The 27,498-nt window shown below is 39.7% G+C and overlaps 1 protein-coding gene and 1 long non-coding RNA gene across 3 annotated transcripts; one reads left to right on the forward strand and one right to left on the reverse strand.

The window, feature by feature from the left end:
• The first annotated feature begins 406 nt into the window (after window positions 1–406).
• Window positions 407–8,479, forward strand: LOC114013404 (uncharacterized). 2 transcript variants are annotated; one of them, XR_008749145.1, is made up of 5 exons: window positions 407–2,846; window positions 4,318–4,643; window positions 5,628–5,747; window positions 6,778–7,419; window positions 7,549–8,479. It is a non-coding gene; the product is annotated as an uncharacterized LOC114013404 (long non-coding RNA). The 2 variants fall into 2 exon arrangements; XR_008749144.1 differs by having other exon boundaries at window positions 6,778–8,479.
• A 2,321-nt stretch (window positions 8,480–10,800) lies between these two features.
• Window positions 10,801–24,372, reverse strand: LBR (lamin B receptor). Its single transcript, XM_005241843.4, has 13 exons — window positions 24,192–24,372; window positions 22,454–22,642; window positions 20,654–20,737; window positions 19,842–20,004; window positions 19,064–19,260; window positions 18,849–18,903; window positions 16,848–17,042; window positions 15,447–15,550; window positions 14,906–15,031; window positions 14,648–14,816; window positions 13,319–13,399; window positions 13,092–13,214; window positions 10,801–11,032 (listed from the first exon to the last, which is right to left on the reverse strand). Exons 1-13 carry the CDS (start codon window positions 24,354–24,356, stop codon window positions 10,872–10,874), a joined length of 1,812 nt encoding a protein of 603 aa, XP_005241900.1. The 5' UTR covers window positions 24,357–24,372; the 3' UTR covers window positions 10,801–10,871.
• Between the last annotated feature and the right edge of the window lie 3,126 nt (window positions 24,373–27,498).

Raw genomic sequence — 27,498 nt, forward strand, 5'->3', positions numbered from 1 at the left:
CGCACACACACAGAGCCTGCTTTTCAACCCACAGACAGGAGCACTGATGGACTTCCAAAGTAAGTCTGTGGACATGAACCCAGGTATGAACCCAGATGAACCCCAGACCTCCACGGACATGCCCTGGATTTAAAAACCCCACGGGTTGGTGTCGCTTGTCACATTACACAAAACTTAAGAAAGCAGCCAAAAAAGATTCAAGTAAAAACTTGTCCAGAAGGAGCTATGCACCTCGCGCTAGCTCTGCCGCATGGGTTTCAGAGCTGCTCCAGCTGCGATTTCTAGATTTGCTCAAAGCTGCCTTTGAATAAATTTTGATATATCAGAGCCCTCTGCTGGGCACCTGCAATGAGTGGGCAACGCTGCCCAAGTGCTGTCACTTAAACGGGAGCACAGCTGTTCTCACTATATAAAATAAAGGCACTGTATGATCTTTTTTATGCTTTAACAGGATAATATCTCATTTTTGATGATTCAGAAGTCTTGGCATGATGCTCACTTCAAGAGTATCGCTCTCTCTCCAGTGTGTCTTCAAACTTCGCTAAAGTACAATGACTGGGAGTTCATACGGATTCACACAGTGATTGGGAAAACGCATTAAAGAAAAAATTACTGAGTGCTATTAAATACGAAGAAAATGTCTTCCATTTCAGAAGCCTTTGGACCGTGAGTTTTTTGGAGACAAACAGATACCCCTGGGGACATACCATTCCAGCCGTAACACCTGCTCTCCCTCGCTGGTTATGGGGCTAAATGGGTCTTTGGTGGAATTTTTCTTTTGAATGGAGATCAGGACAAACAGATCTAAAGATTACAGGTTTAATAATAATTTTGTGCTTAATAATAATTAGTGATCAGAATTAATTAGAAAAAATTAATGATAATGACATTGGTACAAAACTTTACTTCTTCTGGCACTGCTGAAGACTTTCTGTTTCCTCACTGCGTGATTAAAAGGAACAGAAAGAAGTTGCAGCTTTGGCACTTTTGATCTCTGGATTAGCACTTTTGGATCTATGGAACAGTTACAGCTGTTCAGTCTAAAGGATCAAAAATGTTAAGAAAATTAATTGGTACCCTGAATAAACATTCATTGCATGATTTTCGTAATTTAAGGGTCCCATTTACTTAAAGGAGAAATGACCAGCCCTGCAGCGTGGACTGTGCTTTAGGGACTTGGGGAAGGCACCTCAGATCGTTTTCCTTAGTGTCAGGGTGGTTGCAATGAACTTCTGAGGCTCTTTTGTGGTGGCTTATTGGTTTGGACCGTGAGGAGCTGTGGGTTCATCACTAGGTTCGACTAAGGCTCAGGTAATTTCTTGATCTAGCGAAAGGCATCTGAACTGGGCTATAGTTGACTCCCCTGAAGCTGACTGAGGACTGACGGCTTTTCTTTGCAGGTTACTTGTCTGCATGCCTCAGATCCAGAAGCCAGAAATGTGGCTAAAATACTTACGTTGCCACTCTAGCTGTAGATCCTGCTATGGCCACTTCAAGCAGATGCAGCTGTTGCATGGTTTATGCTCCAATTGTCCTAAAATCTGTGGTTGGGCTTTTGAGACTTGTGATCACAGAAGACCTGTCAAGCCCAGCACTGGCTATGACACTACTCAGAATCTGGATAATTAAAAAATAACACACAAATCCTACTAATTAACCCACTTTAACACCATGAAGCTTATTAAAAGTTGAATTGTGTTGTTTAAAAATTTTCTAAACCTGCACTATTGTTAGTCCATGTGCCTCTCTTTCTGCACAGCTGAACATCTCCTGTAATCTGTGTAGAGTCTACACAGCGCTGGTGGCATCAGTGAGGCTGTGACAGGCAAAAGCAAGGGAAACTCAGGCTCTTCAGTACCTGGAACAGAAAAAAAGTGCAGGATTTGTGCCATGACTTGTTTTTTACAAGTCACTATTTTAAAAAGAAACCAAGAGGTTTAAAGGGAGAAGAAATAAAAACCTAGGTTTCTTTTGATTAACTTAGCAAACAAGAATGGCCTGTCCCTTCCAGCTTTTCTACATAAATTCACCAATTTCATCTCTTTTTTCTGAGTTAGTTACCACAACTATCATGTGGTTGCTTTCTCAAAGAATGAATGAAGTTTTCTTACTGTATCCCAGACTCCCACCGTGTCCGTGGAAGCTGCCAAACATGTTTAGAGAGGCAGCAAGGGGTTTTCAACAGCCAGGTCACTACAGGTGCTGGCAAGAAAAAGAGTCTCTTCTGAATTATCCCAAAAGGACAAATGTGTGATCCCTATGAACAGTTTTTCATTTATAATCCTCATGTGCTCTGATAAAGGTTACTTCAAGCTGTCTTCCTCTCTGCAGTCTGCAGTAAGTGCATCTTAAAATAATTGAGCTAATGTAAAAGTCTTTAGCTTCTTCATCCTAATAAGCTGAAATCTGTATTCTAAAGGAAGTTATTTTAGTGCTAAGTAATGTTACAAATTGATTAGGAATGTTTTCATTCCGTAAGTCTCACATTTCAAGCAGGGTACCTCCTGACACGCTCTTGCTTTTTCTAAGCACTAAAAATGTTTTAGGAGAACCAAACCTGGAGATTATAGCCTTGGCTTCTCTCCTTTTTGCATAGTAGCAGGACAAGACCTTCCCTCATCAAAACACTGTTCTCTTTAAATATGCCAAATTGTTTCAGAGGTTTCTCTGCCCTGATGCTCTCAGGGGTGGGATGATGATCAACTGATGTCCTTCACCAAGAATGTTTTCTAGATGTAAGCTGCAGTCTGAATTTTGGAGAAGTGCTTGATGTGGTTGAGAAGGAGGGGCTGGATGGTGCTGCTGTGAATCTTACAGCAGTTGCAGAAAAAGCTGATCAATAGCAGGTAAACTATTATTTTCATTTTTCTGAAGATTGTATGTTAAACATTACTTATTTAGTGTTGAAACTTCTGTTTACGCATTTAGTAATTTTTCAAAAGAAAATTAGTGTCTGGAGTCAGTTTTCTCTGGTTTTTAAAGTGGAAGTTTAATACTGCTGTACCCAGAAAAGTACCTCAGCATGGGCCACTTGGTATTTATACAGTATGGATGCATTTCATGTAGAGGTGTTGGGGCTTTTTCTTTATGAGAAGAACAGAGTGGTGGTCTGTTGACAGATTTCCACTATAGCTGAGGTGAATTCCTAATAGTCTTACAAATAGGGAAAAACAGTTAAGAATGATGCCGATGTAGGGGCTGCAGGTTTAAATAATGCTGTAAGAGGAAACCTTCCTTAGCGTTTAGCTAAGCATGTCATTCCTCAGCATGCCTAGCTTTTCCTTTAGTTAATGTTTCGAACCATGGGTTTGCATAGTGAGAGTGCAGGATTTAAAAATGATCACCTAATTTTGTAAAATGCTAATAAACACTAATAAAAAGTGGTAAATTTAACATACTGTCAAAGGCAACTAAAAAGCTGTGTTGAACCCAATGCTTTTGTATGTAACTGCTATGAGAACTGGCCTGGAAAAGCTCCTGCATGTTGCAAAATCCTGCCTTAGCTATGACTAATTTTTAATCAAAATGAGGTGGTATAAATAAAACTTGTATTTTCTTTCTTTCCTTCTTTACAGTTATATTTTTCTCATTTATGGTTAGTATAGAACTCAGATCTAGAAGCACATTAAAATATACAACTGAATTAAGAAATGGTTTAAATGGAAAATTTTATTCTTCCTGGCCTTATTACATGAGTACAAATCAGAAATGATTCCATGGAAATCAATGTGGCTGTAGTAATGTGATCTCAGTATAACCAGGGAAATTTATCAGCCCACAGGATACAAGATTTTAATACAAAAAAGTCAGTCATTTAAAAAAAAAAAAAAAGTCAGGATAAAGATATTCTTGCTTCTAATCGAAAAATATTTTTTACTTAAAGAGCAGCTTTGTGCGATAAGTATATTTTAATCAAAGGACAACTTAACCAACATACACTTGGCATAAAGTGAAATTTTATGTTTTCCAAAACTCATGATGAAAAGACTTTTGTTCTGCAACATCAATGCGTGTCTTACCCAAAGCTGTATTATTAAATTCAGTAATTCAGGGTTTTTTTCCTTAAAGTGCACTAGTGTAATTTGGCTTCACTTCTATCACTTAGTAACCGGAGGCAGAATTCAGCCATCTGTATTGCTTAACCCTCTTGTCAGTAATGGTGTGGCATTCCTTTATAATAAAAGTGGCTAATGAAAACGTTAATATAGCATGTTTCAGTGCATGCAACAGTATCACTTAAATTTAAATCTAAAGTATATCTAATTAAAGCCTTAACTACACGGGTTTAATTTTTTTCTTTCTGAAATTGTACTCTAGTCCAAAATGTAAGTGCATTTGCTGAAACCCGCAGAAGCTTGTTGAGAATAATGAAGAAGCACTTGACCAGCACCTCAAGGTGGGACTAATTCGCTCCCAGAAGATCCTCAGTACCTTGTCAAGAGGACTACAGCCTGCAGAAATCAAAACTCTGTGTAACAGGTGACAAACCAGTGTCATTTACCTGTCAGGCGCTTTGCGTGGAGCCCCCGTGGCACGGCAGGAGGCAAGCCTGGTCTGTGTAGAAGCCTAATCTCTGCTCGTGAAACCTGCCTGCACACGTATACCAACACCGTGTGGCAGGGAGGAGCATCTGTTTACTGCAGGTAACTACGGAATATAAATACCTCCGTGGTCACAAGTTCCATGTCTGCTTGTTTCTTAAAGCACCCAAAGCCTCATCTTTTATTTAACCATTGCTTCAGCTCTTTATTCAGGGTTATTTGGGAATGATATTAAAAACAGCCTAAGTGCATTTGTTAGAGAGAAGTAGCTAAGCCTGTGTAAATTCTGTCTCCCTATAATTTAACAAGGGCAGGGACACACACCATTATTTATAGCTCTGCCTTAACTGCAGTAGATGAACGCCCTCGGTTACCTCTGCAGGCCATGCTGCACGTGTGCTGGTGACTGACGTCCTGCGAGCTGACGGAGGGGAGCTTCTGCCAATTTTCCACTGTCACAGAGCCTCAGCTTTCAGCCTGCCAACAGGTGTTATCCAGCCTTAAAGCCGGTCAAAGCAGTGAGATGAATCCGGACTATTCCTTTCCAACAGCAAACTTAAAAGAATCCAGCTGTGAAATGCACATTGCAATTAATTTTCTTTTTAGGGATTGTTTCCATAATGGTCTAACCAAACACAGAAGCAACACTTGGTGGCAGAAATGGAGGATGAGTTACTTATCCTTGGTCTTCAAATAGAACAAAAATCAATGATAGGTCAAAATATATTGTTGCTTTCATTCAGTATCTTTCCGTATCTTCAGCATCATCTTGTAATATTTCACCTCAAAATCTAATTCCTATATATAAATCTGTGGCTTGCTCCTAAAAATGAAAATACTTTTCCCCGTCGCTTCATGGCTAAAGAACCACAAGCATATACAAACCTCTGTATTTTTGATCCGAGAACTCTCTCCTTACATGTGTGTGCAGCTACATGTGTGCCACGCAGAGATCCAGTCACAGCGAAACCCACCAACATTCCTTGTTGGCTCATTCCGGAGATGTCAGTCACTGAGTAACTGTCGTGTTTTCTTGAAATTCTGTCAAGGAAGTGTTTTCCTGCCAAAAAGAGTTTTTCTCTGAAGCAGGAGACGTTGGAGAAGCTGCTGAGAGACACACTAATTGCAAACAAGATTTGACCGCTTGTTAAGTAAGATGAAGAAACCACACCTGGAGAAACAAGGACTGTTGCAGAGTATGCTCAGGTACAATGTCCTTCATCGCTTTCAGATTTGCACTTTCACAGACCCAGTCTTCCTCGCTGCTAAGACTTTCAACTCCCATTTATTTTGGTGGGAATAGAGGATTTTTAGTCTGGCAAAGTTCCATTCCCTGAAGGCTGTGATAAGCAGATACAAACACGTACAGAAATTGCCATACGATTCCAACGTCTATCTTTTGTCTGCAGTAGCAGTTTGCTTTCAGAGGAGTCTTGACGAGGTTGTGAAATCACAAGTAGAAACGAGCATGAAGTAGTTCTGCTTTGTTTCTGTACATCATTATTCTGTTTGAACAACTTCACACGAGCATTATTTCTGTCACCAGTAGTAAGGTTTTTCTATTAACAGTTACAGTATGGGGTGGTTTTTTTAAAGCTGTGTTGCCAATAGCAAATGGTTTGAATTTTAATGTGGCTTTGAATTCAAGTTTTTTTCCTTTTTTTCACCTTTCTCTGCTCATTAATTTCCATTTATATTCCTAAGCATCTACAGGGTATTACAGTGCTTTTCACAGGAATTTACTTCGTCTGATTGTAAGCTTTAGATGGATTCTCTTTCTGGTCAGGTGATTAACATTTAAAAGCCTTCACAGTTTGAAATACAGGAGCAAGAAGATCCTTTAGTCGGGCTGACTAAACCTAGCAATATAGTTCCAACAGGGAATACAAGCACTGTAAAAGCGAGTCCTGGGAAGCTTGTGTGTGCACAGCTCCAGTTCCGGGATCTCGAGCCAGGCTGGGCACATGAGCATTAGGTACAAGCAGCGTGTGTGTGTGTGTGTATACATGTATCCCAGTTCAAATGTCAGAGCAGGGTTCTACCGATGGATATATGATCAGTTGTGTTTCTCACCCTTGGGATCTCTGTTAAATATTTCTCCTGAACATTGCAAAGACGTTTCTCATGGCTGTTGCGTGGAGTGACTGAAACTCTTTTGGCATCTCCATCTTCCATAAGAGTTATTTTACAAGGGTGATATTACTGGCTCAGAATTCCCCATTCACAATTCACACAGGTCCCCAGGATGGGCTACTGCTCTGATAGCTGTTCTTGATGGCGCTACCGCTGCATGTTCACCTTCCCTTTCTTCGGCCGAGGAGGGACCTGAAGAATCCATGGCCCCTCTGAACCGCTGCCCTCTGCAACCCTTTATGCAGAGAGCAAGCAGAGAAGCAGAAGGGTGCGCTCAAAAAATGTCATCTTCCAACGGTAAGGCGCGCTATTCATATTGGCGTGAGCATGCGGAGCCGATGCTGTGAAGTAACAAGCAACTAGTAAATCCCCTGCTCCACCAGGCGTGCGTAACCTGATCTGCAGCACGGTGGAAGACTTAAAAAGGTTTTGCTGTCGTCCGCCTGCCTGTGACTGCAAATGCGTTGCGGCATTTCCTGTCCCTGCTCAGATGGCAGAACTAATTAGCTCAAGGTACAAAAGGAAAATCCCTTGAAACGTTTGGCTGCAGCGGCCCTGGCCAGTCCTATGAGGAGGAAGACTGATAGTACGTTGACATGATACGACAACTGTGCACACACGGTGCCAACTGGGCACCTTCAGTCTTCTCTTCAAAAGCTTTCCCCACTCCTGTGGATGGGGCATGAAATACGTTTCTCATGGTACTCCGTAACTGGTATTGCTTACATTTTTACATACAAAAAAGGTAGGACTAATGTTTTAAAATGTATCTTGCCCTCCCCCCTCCCCCCCAAGAAAACCCACCCCACTGCTTAGCTTTTCTAAAATACTAAAAACCTAACAGCACTCTCACAGTATTGCCTGCTAATTGCAGGGAACTTCCCCACCAGACGTGAGTGTTGGAGTTTTTGGTTATAGAGACGGTACAAGACATTCTCCATCCGCACGCTGCAGAGGTTTTACACCCACTCCCCGAGCAGCTTTCACTGCAAGAACCGTGCTGCTGGTAAGGCTGTAATGAGCTATTGTAAATAGAATTTAAGCAATCACTGTTATTACCAGTGGTAACTTCCAGCAGGCAAAACTGTCCTTGCTGTTGCTTCAGCCGTCTACCCTATTCCCACTAGAGTCTTCATCACATTAGGTCAAACGAGCACAAAATGTATTTCCTGAGCAGCACCCCTTAGGCTGTACCCCACCGTTACGTGGCGGCGTTGCTTGGTTTTGACGTCTCATAGAAGCTGCGGGCAGAAATACACCCTAGTACAGGCAAACCAAGCGTTAGCTCTGTCTTTTTACAGTTAAATTTACTTTTTGATTAATGGAACGAAGAGCAAAAAAAGAGGTAATGCACTCACCTTGCCTGCTTCCCCAGACTCCCTGAAGACCCAGGGTACCGTCACCTCCAGGCGCAGTGGTCCCCCCCGTGACAGCGGCCAGTCTGCCAGGGGAGCAGGGGCCCTGCTGTGCCAGCTCCGTGCCCGACAGCTCTCAGACACATGTAACGATGGGTATTCTGCTCCTCCGCAGCTCCGGAGCCTGCTTTCCTTCCCCTGCCATGCCAGCTGCTGCTTCTTAGCACTTTTTCTTCAGTCCAGGCAGACAAACAAAGTAGCTGCCACGGACAGCGCTGATTCAAAGAACAAACCTGCTCTCCGGCTGCCAGTGGAGCCGTGAACTTTTGCATAAACAGAAGCAGAAGGCAGAGACAGACATCTTGTACACGGTGAGACCTCCTTTCCTTAAAATTCCCAGGCAGGCTAAGAGAAGGACCACACATGAGCCTGTAACACTCAACCCCCAACCAGAGATACAAAAGGAACTGAGCAAACTTACACCTTTACACTTCAGAAGATACATCGGTGTCATTTTGTTTCCAGACGCCACCATGGTTTGGAAAGAAAAAAAAAAAGCACTACTAATTTTTAAGCAAAAGCTTTATTTTATACACTTGTTTGTATTAAAAACAATTACTTCAAAATCGAATTCACAGAAGATCAGCACGTAAATAAACTGAATTTATCATCAGTCCATGCCTGTTTCTGAAAGACAAGGGCTCTGAATTACACTGTAACAGCCTTGCGCGCAGGCAGATGACACTGGGGTGGCAGCAGATGACACTGGGGTGGCAGCAGCACCTCCTAGTTGCCACGCTGAGGAGTTCTGCCCTCCCAGTACATTTGTAAACGGCGGCTGTGCACTGGTGCAGCTCAGCCACTGCTCTATTTCCCATTAATCCACCGAGCAACCATTGAAAAAGGTATCCCAGTTTAATCTGCTCCTTCACAGGAGTAAATGCTCTTCAGCGTGGTTACAGGCACTGCTGTTTTCTCCCAGGAATCAAAGTACTTGTCTTAAAACATTTCCAACACCAACAGAGCTATTTTTGGAGAAGACTGTCACAACCAAGCTACATTATATACACTTCCAATGTACAACTATCTTTAAAAAAAATGCCCGTGTAGAAAATAGAGGGTTCTTTCATTAAAAAAATCACATGCTGGATTTCAATTACATCAACATTTTAAAAGAATGGTAAGTAATTCATGAATAATAGCAACATTCAGATTTATCTGGAACCTTCCTACTAGCAAGTGTGGAGGTACCAGCACTATATTTAAGATTAGTAAGTTTTTCTGGACAATTTGTGCTATATACCTTATCTATGAAATATGTGAAAAGCTCTCAGTTGTGACAACAGAATAAAAGCTCGTTAATTAATGCAAGATCATTTCAGTAAAATTATTCTACTTACGAAGTAAATACTGCAAGAACTTCTAATTTACAGCCAGTCAGATGAAGAACACAACTAGTGACTAGAACACATACATTAGTTAAAAGTCAAATATATACAAAAATATATTAGAAAGTGGTCGCGTTTAGCCACAGGCTTATGTAAAAAAATGTTGTTTTAAATAGCAGTAGCAAAAAAATAGCTATTTTCTCTATCTGCAAAAGTACAAAAGGCAAAACCTACATGAGGTAGCAATGCCAAATTAAAAAACAACAACTTTGGATTGAGGAGCATTTCCTACATTTTCGTAGCATATCTGTCAATACAAATATTTAAATGAACACTTCAATTGTTTCAAGAATTAATACATTAATTTACAAAAATTTTTATTCAGTGAACTTTTTTTAAAAAATTACTGGAAATGGATTTAGTTTCTAAAAAAAAGCTATCGCATTTTCAAATCTAAACACTGTACAGCAAAAACGTGGCGGCTTTATTATACACATTCGGTAAACGCTATGGTACATTAAGACATCATTTACAAAAGATCAGAATAAGCCAACTGTGGTCATTTTTTTCTTTCCTGTCAAATACGCGTACTCTGCACCTTTCGCTACCGCGCATTCAATGCTAGGTGCAGGACTAGGGTTCACTGCTCCCTTTCACAGCTGAAACAAGTGTTTGTATCATCTACCTTCAGGAGCCTGAGCCAGAAGCACGGCTTCTCTCCAGGGTCAGGGGCGCTGCCAGGCGCAGCTCCGCGTCCCCCCTGGTCCCTGCTGAAGCTGCTGCCAGAACGCTGGGATGGGAGCAGAGGGGACAGTCATGTCGCTTTGATTCTCCTCCCAATCCCATGCCTGCAGGCAACAGGGCAGGAGAGGCCACACGAGCCTCCCCGCCCAAAAAATCCTGTCAAGGACAAGCCCCAAGGCAGCCACCAGCTGAGCTGTGCCAGCTCTGGGCCTGGGGCTGCGCTGCCGGTGGCACGGGCCCCTCATGGGGGTCAGACCCTCTGCTTCCAAAAACCCTGCTGCTCCTCCAGTTCAGGCAACTAAGGCAGACAGCTGAAGTTAGATGGTACAAGTAACACCAAAAAATGACCTGGATGGAACTTCTGTATTTATTGTATTAAGAAAATAAACTTTACATCACAGTGCTTAATTAAATGCAATTTAAAAAAAAAATGTAAACTCAGGATTCTAGATAAAAATTAAGTTGAAAAGTAAGGGCTCCAAGACATTTTAAAATTCACAATTTTTTAAACACTGAAGTCACAGACAGTCAGTTCACGTAATTCATGTACTTAAGATGCCTGTTTATGCATTCCACTGTTTGGTCACTTTTTTTTTAAAAAAAAAAAAGCCTAAATAACAAATAGACCAAGTGCAAATGTAAGAGGTATATTTTTATTTGCAAAGAAACTAACTTTAGAAGTAATTTGCACATCAGGCATCTGGAATGCTCTAGTAAATGTACGGAAATATGCGGTACGGTACACGCTGACAATACCTTTCCCATGCCAAGCCATATTTTTGCTTACAATGATGTTCATCACGAGCTTCTCTATGAACAAGCAAGCAGATGAAATATATCACGTAGAAATATGGTAAGATGTGAGTAAAACCTGTAGAATAAAGTGTGAAAGTCTTTAGATACAGCACAAAAATCCAGAAATGGTAGCTATTAGCATGTACTAAGCTAGTGACATATACTCGTTACAGAGTGCAGCATCTTCTACTTTCATTGTAAACCATCAGATACTCAACAGGATACTGCGACAATTTTGTGGTGTTTACATGCGGATAGGAAAAGACCCACAAAAACAAAAAAGCAATCCTTAAAATTCAGAGTCTCAAATCTACCAGCTTCACTCTCAATGCAAAGCTGGCACATATTTTAAGTTCTTCAGCTATCAAACCCAGAGAAGTAGTTAAACCTCTGCAGCACCTGGCTGCCCCACACAAGCCCCACAAGGTTTTCTCTATTTTGGCTGTAGATGGCAACTCCAGCCTTGCTCAGAGCACACCGCTTGGCTTGCAGATGAAAAACTGGACACGACCCAGCAACGTGCGCTCACAGCGCAGAAAGCCAGCCATGTCCTGGGCTGCAGCAAGAGCAGGGAGGCGACTGTCCCCTTCTGCTCTGCTCTGATGAGACCCCCCCTGCAGTGCTGTGTTCAGCTCTGGGGCCCCCAACACAAGGAGGACGTGGACCTGCTGGAGCCAGTCCAGGGCCACAGAGGGCTGGAGCACCTCTCCTGTGAGGACAGGCTGAGGGTTGGGGTTGTTCAGCCTGGAGAAGAGAAGGCTCCATCCAGGGAGACCTTATAGTGGCCTTCCAGGACCTAAAGGGGGCTTATAAAAGGGACAGAATTTGTTATAGGGCCTGTAGCGAGAGGACAGGGGATGATGGTTTTAAACCTAGAGGGCAGGTTCAGACTAGATATAAGGATGAAATGTTTTATCATGCAGGTGGCGAGACACTGGCACAGGTTGCCGAGAGAGGTGGCAGATGCCCCTTCCCTGGAAATATTCAGGGTCAGGCTGGATGGGGCTCCAAGTGACCTGATCTGGTTGAGGATGTCCCTGCCCGTGGCAGGGGAGCTGCACTAAATGGCCTTCAGAAGTCCCTTCCAACCTCAACTACTCTACGATTCTGCGATCCCCATACCCCATCCTCACCCCACACACGTACAGCAACACTGCCCCTTCTGCCACAACGACACTGACAGAGGATTTGAAGAAGATTTGGAGTCCTTCATTTTCACGACTTTCCTGGGATTCGGTCTACAACTGTATATGCTAATCTAGTATTGTCTACTTTCAATTAACATCCAAACTAAAATCAACCCTGGAGGAACACCTAAACTCCAGCTCCTCTCAACTGATGCTCTAAGCACTTGATGACAAAGTCCCGCTTGATCCAAACTCCCTGTGTCCCACAACCTGCAAAAGCCAGGCTGTGCCATGGGGTGCAGAGCACGTGCCTCAGGACACGTGTCACGCTCCCCTACGTGCTCTTACAGGAGAGACTCCTTCAGGCCAGGGGGGAACCCAAAACCATTTTCAGACTTGAATAAGAGGGTGAGGAGATGTCTTTTCTGAAACTCTCACTGCTCCTCCTAAGCTCTTGCAAAGAATCAGGACTACAAAACCCCACTGGACAAAAAGGCTCCCTAATTTCCTCCAAGTGTAAACTTCATGAAAACTAAGAAGTATTCATTAACAAAAACTTTGACAGAGAATTCCACTCATTTGTGTCTGACGAGTTGGCTGGGGGAGGTGTTTAAATGTATTTTGCTTAAATTGCATCTCTATACGCAGTAGCCCTTGACTCCAAGCAAACTCCCACTTTTTGGGAGCTCCCTTTGAAAAGGCTACAGCACAGCCACTAACCTCAAAAAGGTAAGGAACAATTTTTTAGCAAGCAAGCCCCATCGTTATTGAATGATAGTGTCAGAAAGAAGAACCAAATCTATAGTACAATATGTCAAATCTTAAGTAAGATATAAAGGACAAGATGTAAGAGAAAACAGGTATCGAAAAAAGCTTACACCACGGAAATTTGCCAATTAGTTACAGATTTTAGTATCTCAAATAATTATCGCTTTACATTTCAAACCCAGTCAGATGTCAAAGCATAGAGGCATTTTTGATAAAATCCACTTTAGTTCAGGAACTTACCACAGGGCAGGGACCATGCTAGAGCCATGATGATGTCACCGAGATAATTAGGGTGACGAACAAAACCCCACCAGCCTGTGACAAGAAGCCCTTTTCCAGTTGCAGTGGGTATAAATTTCAGATCTGTGAATAGAGTATTGTAGTCAATACAACAGTCGAAATGTGTATTTAAATAGTATAAAGAGACATCGTATAGCAAGTGAACAAATGAAAAAAATGCAACTTACAGGCCAATTTGGGATCTGATGGATTCCTTCGGAAGTTATTTTTCTGAGAATTTGCACTACGGAATATGTAATACCCAATACCTGAAAATACAAATGTTTTTTATTTTGCATTTTCAGTATGCTCCCATTTTCTTTCCTTCAACAAAAGCACTCACACGCTCTCCCTTACTACATCAGAGTCTTTTCCTTAGAGGCGTAACAGATATTCTCCCCTTCTCAGCGCTCTAACAAGACAGAAATGCTATTGGAAATCTGCATTCCATATGCCCTTACACATTACTAACTTTTAAAGACTTTGAAGAAACCTTATTTTCACATCTATTTTGACATTTATATCTGACTTACAGTTTATTAATGTAAAATTGAGTTTTAAATTCACATACGATGACGCGCTGCGGTTTGTAAGGTTATAGCTCTATTAGCAGCCTAGTTACTTGCTGCAGTGCCTACTCCATACACTGACCAGCTCTTGACAAGTTCACAGTATTAAAAGAACCAGATGATGAATTATTATCAGGGTTTGAAATTCATTTCACCCATCATTTTCACAAGGCAGCTTGAATTTGTTTTTTTCTGAGGCTGTATTGAAAAACGTAATCACAACATACTTCAAATAAAGTTGTTTAATAAAAAGAAGAAAAAAATATTAGCTGCAAATTAAAAAAAGATGCTGCATTTCTCAGGATTGTACACATACTAAGTTATACACCTTCATAGTCTTTCCAAGTGTTTAAATTCTTTGTCAGGTCTTCTAGGTTTACTAAGATAAAAGTGACAAACTACAAGGCCATATTGGTGCAAATTTAGTGCACCTAAAAATGCAAGATCCTTTCTCTAAGCGCTCGGCTAAGCATTCAGCTAGAAAAAATGAGATGTTTTCTGTTGACATGAGTTTGTAAATACGGGTATCTGGGAAGGAGATACAGATTGTTAAACAACAAAACCTGGTTTTCCCTAGGTTAAATAAAGCATAGCCAACAAGCTGTTGACTTCCCAGTCACTTAAGAGTTGCCCCCAGTCTGACTTTTAAAAGGTGTCTGCTACATTCAAAATGTTTTAAGTCACTTTTGCAACTCCAGACAGCTTCCATCTAAAGGTGCCTCTTGACTGAACAATTAGGTGCCCAGTCTCATTTACCCTTCATTTAATAAAATGAGAATTGATTTTTGTCTTTGCGTCAAACAGTAGCCAGACACGTGCATCCATCAGCTGCGGTAAGACAGAAAGTATAATCACCGTACCTTAGCTAAAGCTTCACCTCACAACTCAAGAGCCAAAATCAGGCCTACATCGTTACTACCAGTAACAATAACATCTACTGTAACTTACCGTTCAGAACAGTAATTGCAGCAGCAACAGGCCAAGAAATTGCAGTAGGATGACCAACTAAATAGAAGGCCTGCAGACTGTAGACGAACGGAACCCACACCAAATCTCCAAACGCTAGCATGAATCCAAACCCATCGTGGGTAATATCCATTGTAGTCAAAATGGCTTCCTAGAAACAAAGAGGAAGGAGTTTAGAAAGCTTCACTCATTTAACATTGTAATTAGAAATGTTAACGATTCAATATAATTGTCACTTACCTCGTTCCAAAGAGCATCCACCACATACAGAAGCTGAAAGCTGTTCACAAGTATCATGGACAGAGATGGCATACTTTGATTGTGTATCTTCATCTCAGCCAAGAGCATTGCCAAATTTATAACAACCTAGTTTAGAAAAGATTTTACTAGAAATTTTCCTTGTAAAAGAAAAGTGGTATTTTCTATTACGCTATAGGACATTTAATACAGATATTTTTGACCAAAGTTTAAGGAAATAATAACCTATTTCACAAGCCACAGTTTGCAACCAACTACACTTCTGGAGCTGTGTAACCTCAACACATGAATACTTTAAGGTTTTTCATTTCTCACAGAGCAAAGAAGCTAGAATGTAGGAATTTTCCAAAAGTGAATAAAAAAGGCCATTAAAAATCTGGCAACATGAAACTGTAAGTGCTTTTTTCCTGTTTACAAATATATAGCGTATCCTCAATACCAACTCACTCTATATGTGGGGGTTTTTTTAAAATCCATTTGTGTAATATTTAAGCAAATAAAATAACTACAATTACTGACTTACCCAGCCAATTAATCCTGGACGCAACTCACAGAAGTATTTGAGGTCAAAACTGCCAATACGAGGGTTTAATTCATGGCCAGTAAAAAAATCATAAATGAAATGCCCTGCAGATAAGACACAGTCTGTTAGCAATATTCGTCCTTTTATCTGCCACTACACTCCCCCCCATAAAGAAGTTCCTACTGTCTACCAAAATTCTCTCATTATAAATAAAAGCCTTTAGAGTGGCAAGAAAAATGTGAGAGCATATGCAAAATACAAAACAAACCCCTCCTGGCTTATACTTTAATAAGCCCAAATATTTTATTTTATCTGGAGGTCTAAACACTTTATATGTTACTGTAGGCTTATTTCTCCTTGACACTTGTTCTTTATTTTCAGACTTATCCTGAACCTCACAATTTCCATGAACATGGTCATGGTATTAATTAATTCTACTTTTCCTCCTACTTCATTGTTCTTCTCTGGAGGCAAGAATTCCTTTAGCTGTGACAATTCTCTGTCCATTAAGAGACATGGACAAGAAGAATAAAACATTAGTTTGACTTCAAGATACCCTGCACTGAGCTAGCACATAACAAGCACTTCGCAGAACAGTTAGAGAATGTTACTATGCCACTTAAAAAGACCAGAGCTGCATTTTTCAAAGAGAAGAACAATTTATGATCATTTATTATTTCCCTTCACAAACATACACGCTGCACTGACAAAGGAACAGAGGATATTTGAACACTTTGTTTTAATACATTCAGTGTTCTGTCCATAAACTCCCTTTCTCAGTCACCCTATGATCATCTTTAAAAGCAGTTTGTTTAATATGTAATGCTAATCGACTTCTCAGTCTATCCTTTGTCCAACATATGCATATAATTGATACTGGCTTGGGCAGTCTCATGACTGTATCAAAATTTCTTTTGAAAACTCAATTCATCCAAGCAGATTTAAAAGCACACAGCAAAATAAAAATTTAGAAATACATCGTAATTTCAAGTTCTGTGCCTGACTTCCCACAGTAAAACGTCTAGAGTTTTCAGTTTTTCCTTCCATTCCCAGCCGTTTCAGGAAAAGACCCACCAGAGGGGCACTATGAGGCAAACTAGCCAAGCCTCCCAGACAAATGCTGAAAATGAAAAGGAACTGTCCTCTCATCGCTAGGGGACTAGACCAGCCAAGATATTTTTGTATAAACTATTCGAGATAATCCAAATAAAATTTTAAGTGTTTTACAGTATCTAAGTGTGAACAAAAAAAATTGCCATTTCACTTGCAACATGAATTTTGCATTAGCAGAAAGAAAAAGTCGCTCTACTAGAATAACCAGCCCTAAATCTACCCTTTAATTCCTACAAATTGCTGTAGCAAACAATTGGAAAGAAATTATTCAAAGCATTTATAACTCACCAGAATTTCCACCGGGTGCTAGTTCTTCCTCGGGTGCTTTCAGGGACCGAATATACAGGTAAATGCTCAACACCAGAGAAAAAGCTGCAGCTGCCACTGCAAACTGCATGAAGTGATCATACAAATAATGAAGCTCAAATTGAAAGTATAACAGAGTTCCAATAGCTGCAGCGGTCAGAATAAAAGCATAAAACCCTGAAGAATGTAGAAGAAAAACATATTAGAAAGAAAGAAAAATCCTAGCAGAACCTACTCAGTCCAGCCTTTCTGCATTTTTACGTCTTCCAAGATCTGTCTACATTCCAACAATGCCTTACACACCCCAATGCTCTTGAGGTTCAAACTTCTAGAGCACAGCAATATACCCAAGCCGTTCTATCTATGCCCTGAAATTTCCTGGGCTCCTCATCAAAAGGACAACAGGCAGGAACACCAAGCACTCCTACATTTTTTACTAACGTAGGATCCACTTTCAGATGTCAGTGGAAAAACAGACACCGACACGACTACTGAATAATGACAGCAGGTCACAAAATCCTATCTGTAGGACAGCTCAAATAACCGTATTTTCTTCTTCAAGTTATCTGCATACACACCTCGATACAGACTGCCGTAATTCAAGGATTAAAATAACTATCAAGTCAAAACTGGAACACAAAACTTTTCTACTTTGAGAATATAAAATCATGCAGAATGGAAAGATGTCCAAATGCAAGCAAGCTGGCAGTTCTACACAGCTCTCTCCTAAGTACCTTCTATGGACCCTTTCACAGGGTCACAACAGTTGAGGTTAGAAGGGACTTCTGGAGCTCATGGACCCCCCCCTTGGCCAAGCAGGACCACCAGAGCTGGTTGCCCAGGACCACGTTCACATGGCTTTTGAGTATCTCCAAGGATGGAGACTCCACTGCTGCTCTGGACAACCTGGGCTAGTGCTCCGTCACCCTCACAATAAAAAAAAATAAAAGCATTTCTTGGTGTTCAAGCTCCTGAATTTCAGTGTGTGCCCACTGCCCTCTTGTCCTGTCACTGGCCTTTTTCTTTTCCTCACGAAGGTTTTAAAAGTTGCTTTGAGAATTAGTCTTTGAAGGTACAAGACGACGGCTTTTTTTTCTTCCCTTTTTAAACCATCAAGATTATGTAGCTTGTTTCTTCCCTTTATCAGACTACAGAAAACTGCAGGACTATGCCCCTACTGAAGACAAAAGTCCAAAACCAAAGAAGTCACAAGGCAGGCTCAATATGACTCACTTCCCCCGGACGTAATTCACTCTGCTTCCGACTTCAAAAATGGTGCATCTTACCAGCATATGACAAAACCCCACTTAACTTCTTAATGTAACAATTGGATTCCACTACCACCAGAAGTGTCCTTAAACTGACTAACTGATTTAATCAAATAGGTAGCCTGAAACACCTCGAGGCACCAAACCACACTTTTCTATTTAAGCCTGGAAAAGCAGAACTGATGAAGTATGTTAAACCATAGAGAAACTTGCCTTATTCATAGGAAATCAGATCTGAGTAAGGACTCAGGACTGTTCCTTGCCAGGCAAGAATAAGAACACCTTACATCAATTACAACCATGCTTCTTATTAGTCTGTAAATTAGCATCCAAGATGATCTACACACATAGGATCTCTTCAGATCACTCCTGAACACCTCCAGAAAAACAGGCCCCGTTACACGAGTGTAACTAACACTTCTGACAGGCAACTGTCCATTTAGCAATTATGCAATTGACAGGAGTCACCAGCCACAACTGGATGCAGACCAGGTGCCCTGTACATTGTAATATCTTGCTCTTGGGGCAGTTAGTTCCTGATCATTACCAACCTCCTTCTTCCAAGTAAAGGCTCATCCTATTTTATGAAATATTTACAACAGATACTTAGTTTGACCATAAAGTGTATCTTCCGTCATTTGTACCTTACAGTACTGAGCACAGCAAACCAGAAAGCACTACCAAACTTAAGAACAAGCAACTGCAACCTGCTTACCATTTATCCGGTACTGCAGTTTCCTTCCGTTTGAAAGTGTCAAGCCTTCCACCACCTAGAGGAGAATAAAATACAAAAATCTGCAGTAACATTGTTACAGCTTAGAATGGAAAACAAATGCATTTGCTTTCAAACTCAGTGCATTAAGAACACACCCTGCCTTCCATCCCATCACACAAATTAATGTGAAGACCCAATTGCTACTAGCAGCTTACCTTGCCAATTGGCAGTAAGGAAAACAGAACTTGAAGGAAAAACCACAGAAGAAAAACACCAAACACCCTAGCCTCCCAAAGACTTTCAAGTGCTGGGAGAGGAGGAGGGAAGTTCATAAGACTGGGGTCATCTTGTTTGCACATCAACAGCAAGTAGAATACAGCAGCAGGCAGAAAAAATATCAGCATGAAGGTCCCTGTAAACAGACATCATGCCGTATCAGAAGATAAACGGAAAAACCAAAAAAGTTTCAATCCCACTAACGAAACTCAATATTAACTTAAGTAACAAAGAAGAGACTGTCATTATCTATTCCTGAAGCAAGACAGCAGCAATCCCCCAGTCACATAATGGGACACAAGGACATACTTCTCACTCCCATACGAGCTCATATAACCAAACTGAAGGATCACACCCACCGCATCCCTTTCAAACCGTTCAAAACAACTGTATAAAGGATACTTACTGTTGAGTTCAAAGCTCCTAGATTTTGAACACATAAAAACTTTGCTAGTTACTTATTTAAATTTAATTTGGGAATATTTAACTCTTACTGTGCCAGGGAAGGCTTCACTGTATTTCATAAGAGAACCAAGTGTAATTAGCAGTTCTTTGACTGCCACCAATACCAGCACAGACTGCAGTCATACAGTTCTGGATTCTGCAACCAGGATCCAAAAACTGGAAAAACAGTTCTTGACGTGACACTATGGTCAATAAGTAAAAAAAAAAACAAAAGTACAGATTTTCAACTATTAAGACAATTTGCACACATACCAATTCTTCCTCCAAACTCTAGTTCCTTTGTTTTAGATGCTGCTTTCTCAGCTGTTTTTATTATCTCGGAATATAACTCTTCTCTTTTCTTTTCTTCTTTTCTTGGATGCAAGCTGTACTGTTCAAGCACACGCTCTATTTCCAGGTCTGGTTTCAACTTTTGCTGTTAATGAATACAAAGAATTTACTAAAAAAAAAAAAAAAAAATCCCAGTGATTTTACCTTATTTTACTCCAGTATTTTACATTTAGGAGGACACTGTTCACTATAAACCACCAATATACAATGTGTTCTACTTTTATACAGTGCTTAAGTTTAGGCATGTATATGAAGAGACTGCTAAAACCAGTTTCATTGTGACCACTTAGGCCGTGAGAACAAATCAGCAGCGGTTCCAGTACAGGTAATCCATTCCCACCCTCCTCCCTTCCTTTCTGCCACAACTCTGTGCATTAAGTTAACAATCAGGGGTAAAGAACTAATTTGGCTCAGTAAAAAAACACCTTTAAAATAAAATAAAAAATAATCACCTTCTATGGCCAAACATTCACACTGTAAAAGCATGGGAATGAACACATGTAACCAGTGAGGGTTTGATGGAATAAACAAACAAGAAAAATGAATATTACACAGCTCTAGTACTCTCCCCTTCTGACAACTTCTTTTCCCTCCCCCCTGAACTTAGCTGAACAGTAAACTTACTCGACCTGAGTTTTACATTGCATTCTATTTCTCCTCGTTTATTTTTTCGCCCTTTTCTAGGGATTTCTGAGAAATCTAAGGCAGACTAAGAGTAAATACAATGTTCATACCTCCAAGCTTATGCAGGACGTATCATTTCTTTCTGTACTGTCAGGTTCACCATTGTATCTTCTGGTGTTATTCTCACTCAGTTTCTGGTTAAAGGAAAAAACACAGGTTTTAGCCTTCTGAAAATAACAGCTACATTAAGTCTAAGTATATAATGAATAATTAACTGATGAATATGAAATAATGAACTATCTAGTTTTTTGTCAACTGCAACTGCTCCAGTTTTCTCCACAGGAAAACAAGTGGGTTCAAACAAACAAGTGGGTGCACCTTATCTACATCAGCCAACCCGCCACCCCTGAAGCCAGCCTGTGTGTTATCAGTATTAATTAACCCAGCCTCATTCCTCTACAAACAGTGAAATTAAGAGAGAATACAGCTTCCGAGTTATTTTTAATTCATCATAAGGAACTACCAAGTACAAATACATTTAGTAATTCTATTAGGAAAAGAGAGGAAATTTCAGTGTCTGATCTATGAGACTGCTCTGCAGGACTGGAAGTTTGATTTTCCATCAAATATCTAAGACATAAACGGTCATATTAAAATTCTTTTAATGAGTCTAGCTTACAAACTCTGGGAAGACATTTATTTCAATCTCAGCTTTGTAGAAAAGGACCAAGTCATTCCAGTCATACAACAACCAATAGATCAATCCTACTCCTCAATTAGAAGCCAGGAGAAAAACACCAAAGGTATTTTAACCTTCTTGTCTAAAGTGAAGTGTAGCTGCTGGCTACAAACTACTTGAAATGAGCATATGGTCCACAGGCTATGCACTGGGTCACACAGCTCAAAGTAGTTCACTACAAAACAAAAAACACAGCAATTTTGGTGCCAAAGAATGCTTTTAGTAGTAACAATTTACTAAACCAAACCTATTTAGTTTTGATTGGTTTGGTTTAGTTTAGTTGAAACCTAATTAAATCCTATCTATTTTTAGTAGATCAGCAGAAGGCATTTCCAATTCAAGGGATAGTGTCTCTGACAAGTATCACTTGAAGCTGTCTCAAGGGCACAAGAGGCAGAAGAAATTAAGTTTGTCTCTTAAGAGAAACATCACCTCTGCTATTCTTTGCTTAAAGAACACCCAGAACCATTTTTAATACTCAATATAACATTCACAAAAAGGCCAAGAACAAACATGATATAAATTTCACCTAAAAACCAGGTATCTGATAAACTTAAAAAATGCCTACAGTGTAGTTTTTATAAAGAAAACAGTTCTGCAATATTATCAATCAGCAAGGATATAGATATAGACATATATATATATTCTCAACACTTGAATTTTGCAGCAATCCTCCCATAGAAACTTCACATTTTCCCATTACTAATTCAATGAACTGTATATGAAAGCAGAACTAATTTTATTTCAAGTAATACCTACCTGCTATGTATTGATCAACACATCTTAAAAGCAGGCAGACTTCTTTTGCCCCATTTCATGAGTGGAAGCTTATGGCTAACAATGACTTCAGTATTAAAACATTAAAGAATTTGGTGAATTCTGAGGACTTCACAGTACTGCCAAATCCAAATTGAACTTAACGACGTAAGTTTACATTTAAAGAATTTCCTCACAACTCTGCAAGCTAGAAAGCCTAGTTTCAAAGAAAAAAGGCAGTTCTCAGATACACTTTTGCAACTAATTATGTTGTTCTGGGAACATAAGCTACAGCTGGCTTTTACAATAATGAAACCCAGTATGCATAAAACAAATCTTTTGCAAATAGCAAAAATTTGTTTTTAAAAAAAATCCAGCAGACCGCTACACATAAAACAAACAAACAAACTAATACCAGTAGAGCTAAGTTGGTTTCCTGAACAGTCTTCTTTTTGTCATCCTTATGTTCTCTTCTTTGGGAAGAAGAGCGACGTCTGCCTCTTCCTGGCCGACCAGGAGATCTAGATCGAGATCTGCTCGTACTTCTTCTGGAGGGAGAACTTGAAGAGGACTGGCTTTTCCTGTGCTTGAACGATGATTGTGACTAAAAGTAAGAGGGAAAGAAAGCAAAGCCTTATCTTAGATGTTCCAAAGAACAATTTTAGAAACTTGGGGGTTTTGTGATGAGGACTCTGGCACATAGTTCTACGGAATGGTCTCTTATTTCCTTTACTGATGCTGTACAAAGGCTGTAAGAAGGAGAAACTACAGCATAGTCATTTAGCTGGTAATACCCAAACAATCCTGTCCCAAGTCCAACTGCTGAGCATCCTTTTCAAAGCTACAGGAATCAGGATATAGGCATCAGCTATCAATGTCAGCACCAAGCTCTTAAGCCTACTACCCTCTTAATCCTTTGCATAAGTAAATGAATTGAAAGCCTTCCCTTAAGCCTTAAGAGACACCTGCCTTTTCAATTAGCTTTATTAATACATTTTGGCACATCAAGATGCAATGATCTGTTCAAGGCAACACAGCTCAAATCAATACTAAAAAACCCCTCAAATCAGCTAAATCATTAAATTAATTGTGGTAACCAATTTCATAAACAGTTTTCCCCAAAAGTATTCCATTTTACTTTGTGAAGTTTACACTGCTAATTTTCCCCACATAAAATTTCCACAACACGACTTTTATATAGCATAAATGCTTTACGACAAAGAAAGGTATTTTCTGAGCTTGAGTTTGCTAACCTGCAAGCACTAAGTAAACCAGTTAGAAAGTCTTTAAAGCAGCGAAAATGGTTGTCTAACTCAAGGCAGAACCATCTTGTCCCAAAAGAAAAGGCCAGTTAGAGGGCACGTACACTGCCACCAAAAGCATAACGACAGATCATGTGAAGACACACAAGTTGGCTTTGAACTTGCACAGGTTTTGGAACACGCCTTAACAATCCACTACAGCAAACATTCAAATAGCTTTTTGTCTCATGCATTAATTATACAAAATAATCACATTTTAAACTGAAAAGAAACTTGTATACAGTTTTAAAGGCCTTTATTAGTAACAAAAAATTAAATAATGAAGATGAGTAAAGAGGAAAGGATGTGCTCATATACATATGACATAACTTTTTCACAAGTCCCTGATTGCCACAGAGCAAAACACCTTATGAAACCTTTGGGGACCTGAACAGTACAAGCTAATCACAGATGTTTTAGGTATGTGCTATTTATATTTACAGTGATCCTTAGCCACATGCTTGCACTCATTTTCAAATTTTCTTATTAGAAGTGGAAAAAAGTCAAATTGGTAACAACCCTCTGATTACTAGCTTTAGAAGCAAACCAAAAACAATTTTTCATGAACAACCGTGCCATAGAGTTCCTGAATGATCAGACTTGTTTTTTCCCCAAAATGTATCACATTTTTTTTCCAACATAAACAAAACAATCACACTTCTTTAAAGATAGGGTCAGCATTCTGAACTTCCACCCGAGACATCACATAGGAAAAAACTATTATGTAGCACCAATTCCTTGGAGACACAGTTAATGAAAACTTGCAAAGCCACTATCCAGATACAGATTGTATGTTTATCTGCATCACAAAATCAATATAATCTTCCATTAGAAATACTAACGTGTACTCACCCTTATATCACTTTCCTTCAACTGAAGTTCGGTGCCATCTTTGTACTTAACAGTATAAAGATGAGAAACATCATCGTAACTAGTCACTTGCACTTCATAGTACAGGACACTTCCTGGCCAACGGCCCATCACCACCTCACCATCAGCAAACCTCGGGTTTGGCATTTTCCAAAAGAAATCCCTAGAAAAGAAACAAATCAATACATATGACAGCTAAACATTAGGCTTAATTTTTCCGTACTCTCTTTTCAGTATCATTTAGGCTGTAACAGAGAAACTTCGAAGTAAACAACTCTTCACCTTAAATAGGTAAAAAGCTGCCTGATAAGAAAAAAAAAAAAGCGGTTATCTGTTCTCCAAATTAACAGTAGACAGAAGAAATAATCTTAAAATAGAGCAAAGAGTAAAGTTAAATGTTATAAAAGAAGTGTTCAAATGTATTAATAGTACATCTACACCAGTATTCAACTATGAAGACACAATCTCCATAATCACAGACCATCAAAACCAGGCAAATATTTGACTCAAATTATATAATACAGTTGATCTTATCTAGAGGGGAAAAGAGTAAATCAGATGGTATCCAAGTGTCCTCTAACCCTCTCTTCCTGTGGTTCCATAAAAATTACAGATGTGATGATTTCTAGATGTCAAAATAAAACATCCCCAATCTATTTAATACACACAGCCACATTACATACTTTCTTCAACTTATTATGCCAAACACTCAAAAGTTAGGAAACACCAGGATTTAGGCTCCTGCTTGGGTTGAATATTTTCTCTTTTCCATTTATTTAGCACAAGGCACTTAGTGCCCTTTGCAGGGGCCTATAGGAAAACAAAGTACAGCATCAGAGCAATCACATAATATCCTGAAAAACTAAATTCTATCCCCATGTCTGCACCATTAGGTTTTTTACTTCATATAGACAAAACATGATTTAAGCGACTACCACTCTTGGTCCACCATACCTGGGTGCTGGGAAAATGACAACTGCAACTTAAAGTTATGTTTTTAAAAGTGAAGCCCTGTACAACTCTCTGAAGTGCCTTATATTATGTTATTGCCTTCTGCAAATAGGTATACATAGCAGAATATACTTTCAACCTGAACTTCTGTAACTCAAGTCTCAACATATAAAGTGAGGGTATCTTAAAAGTCTAAGGTAAAATACATATTAACATCACATGCACTATCACCATTTGTATGATTAACATAAAAACTTAGAATAGAGGGGAGAAAAACCAAACCAACCAGTGAATGCTTTTGTTTCAAAGTATAATAACTTGTTTGCTGAAAGATGTGAAGCCACAAAAAATGAGGTGAAGACAAATGTTTTAGATACTCATTCATTACACATGAACTAACCTTCAGTAAAAAGATTCTTTGGCAAAAACTACTGCTAATATGCAATCACAGACCTTCTTAATGCATTAGGGGATGGGACTACGTGAGGCTTTTCCATCAACTCTTTCTGGCATTTCCGGAAGCTGCTGCTGCTGTTGGATTTTACAACTGTGTAGCTCTCCAAGTCAAAGAAGAAACCAAAACCTGCAAAATTCCCTCATGTGGATTTTACTGCTAATCTACCTAATCGCTTCAGAACAGGAACACCTAGCCATCTCCTTTGCTTTGAAGGAGGAAAAAGAGTAAGTTTTATCGTTTGGTTTCATTGATACTTGCCAGTTAGAAAAATTACTGGAGTTCTGGTCTAAGCCTACAGGCACATGCTCTTCCAGCTCATCTGTCTTTACCTCCTGTTTATTGTCCCAGTCTCTTGTTACTTTCTTACCCTTTCTGAATTCCCATTCTTTGGCATTGTTTTATCCCAGTCAGTTTAACACCCTCAAATTCATAGCCTTGTTTCTTATGATGCCATTAAATACAATTTCCATATTTCCATTTCAAATTCTTCTCCATTCTCTCCTTACTCACCTTCAATTCCTTGGGGAGGGTTCTGCCTTTTCTGCCCTTGTTCACGAAACAAGTTCCAGTTCCTCTTTGCCAACTCTGGGCTTATGATCTGATCTCAATCCCATCTGTCTCATTGCCCAGTTTTCTCTCCCAGAAGACAGTTCTTTGGGAGATCCACGTCTACTACTGCTCTTTCCCCAGTCTCTCACACAGTTCCAGCTTCTTCCTCCTCTTCCATAAACAGTCTAAACACCGGTCCACCACCAAGCCCCAGATGTCATAACCTGACCCGTAACTTCATTTCCTCCTTGCTATTGTACTTCCTACACTCCAGCCAACTGTTTCTTAACCTGCAACACCTCAGGTATCATCTGTGAACTCAGAGCCTGAGCAGGACAAAGCTGCCAGATCCTAAGACAAAACTGTGAAAAAGGGAATCTTTGAAGTTTTAGTCCTTTTTGAAAAAGGGAAACAACTCGGTTGTTACTAAGGATGTGTAAACTGATTTTTATGATTTATAACAACCACTTCAAATTCTAGATACAATTTCGTCGGGATAATAAAATGCAATTCTCTGCCAAACGTCAAAACCCAGCATTTTTGTACACAAACACAAAGACAGCCCAAAGAAAAGGTAACCTGATGATTTAACTCTTTTTAAAGGCAGAAAACCCCTCCCTCCTTCAACCTTGTTCTCAAAAAAAGCTGAAGTTATTTTAAGAGGTTGGAAAATGTGGTTGAAGGACCTGAAGCTAAATCAACATTGCGTAATTCAGCCTGAGGTAGATATCAACAATATGAAATTCCAGAACAATAAAGCTAAGCAAGTGGAAGTATTCTCCTGTGAATCAAAAGTAACAAAGAATCTTACTAATGGGAAGACCTACTTATTTTTCCATTTTTTCCCTTAAATGTTAAAGCTTAATAATGATATCAAACATTAAACACTAAAAAAATAACTCTATCAAAAATTACCACCTTGCTCTGCACCCCTGTGCCTCCTGTGAGGGAGGTTTGCGGTTTGCAATCCTCATTCCACATATCCCACTTCAAAAAGCTACACCTTTAAAAGGCAGCCTTCATCTGTTCAGGTAACAAAACTCATCACTGGCATTAAGAAAAATAAATATAGGAAATCTTAAAAAAAAAAAAAGTTTAGAAATTACACTTTTAATTTCCTGCTCTTTCAAGCTCTACACACACCCCACATAATTTTCGGGGTATCAGCTGGCATCAGCATCACATTCACAATAGTCCTACACAAAGTTTTTAATTTACAGGGCTTCAAAATACGCATTCAAGCAACCTCAAAAGAAAATTACTTCATACAATGAACACTGTACTGTACAGATACATGATTGCAAGTATATATTCACTTACTCCCAAGATGAA

The sequence above is a fragment of the Falco peregrinus genome, chromosome 11 (genome assembly GCF_023634155.1).
Source record: "Falco peregrinus isolate bFalPer1 chromosome 11, bFalPer1.pri, whole genome shotgun sequence".
Classification (NCBI taxonomy): domain Eukaryota; kingdom Metazoa; phylum Chordata; class Aves; order Falconiformes; family Falconidae; genus Falco; species Falco peregrinus.

What these genes read in the sequence shown, in the direction of transcription:
- LBR (XM_005241843.4), bottom strand. Translation starts at nt 24,356, where the DNA reads ATGCCAAACCCGAGGTTTGCTGATGGTGAGGTGGTGATGGGCCGTTGG. An exon ending in AGAGTTTGGAGGAAGAATTG is followed by an intron (nt 19,261 to 19,841) that starts GTATGTGTGCAA and finishes GTCTGTTTACAG; the next exon opens with GGACCTTCATGCTGATATTT. An exon ending in AGCACCCGGTGGAAATTCTG is followed by an intron (nt 15,551 to 16,847) that starts GTGAGTTATAAA and finishes TCTTATCTGCAG; the next exon opens with GGCATTTCATTTATGATTTT.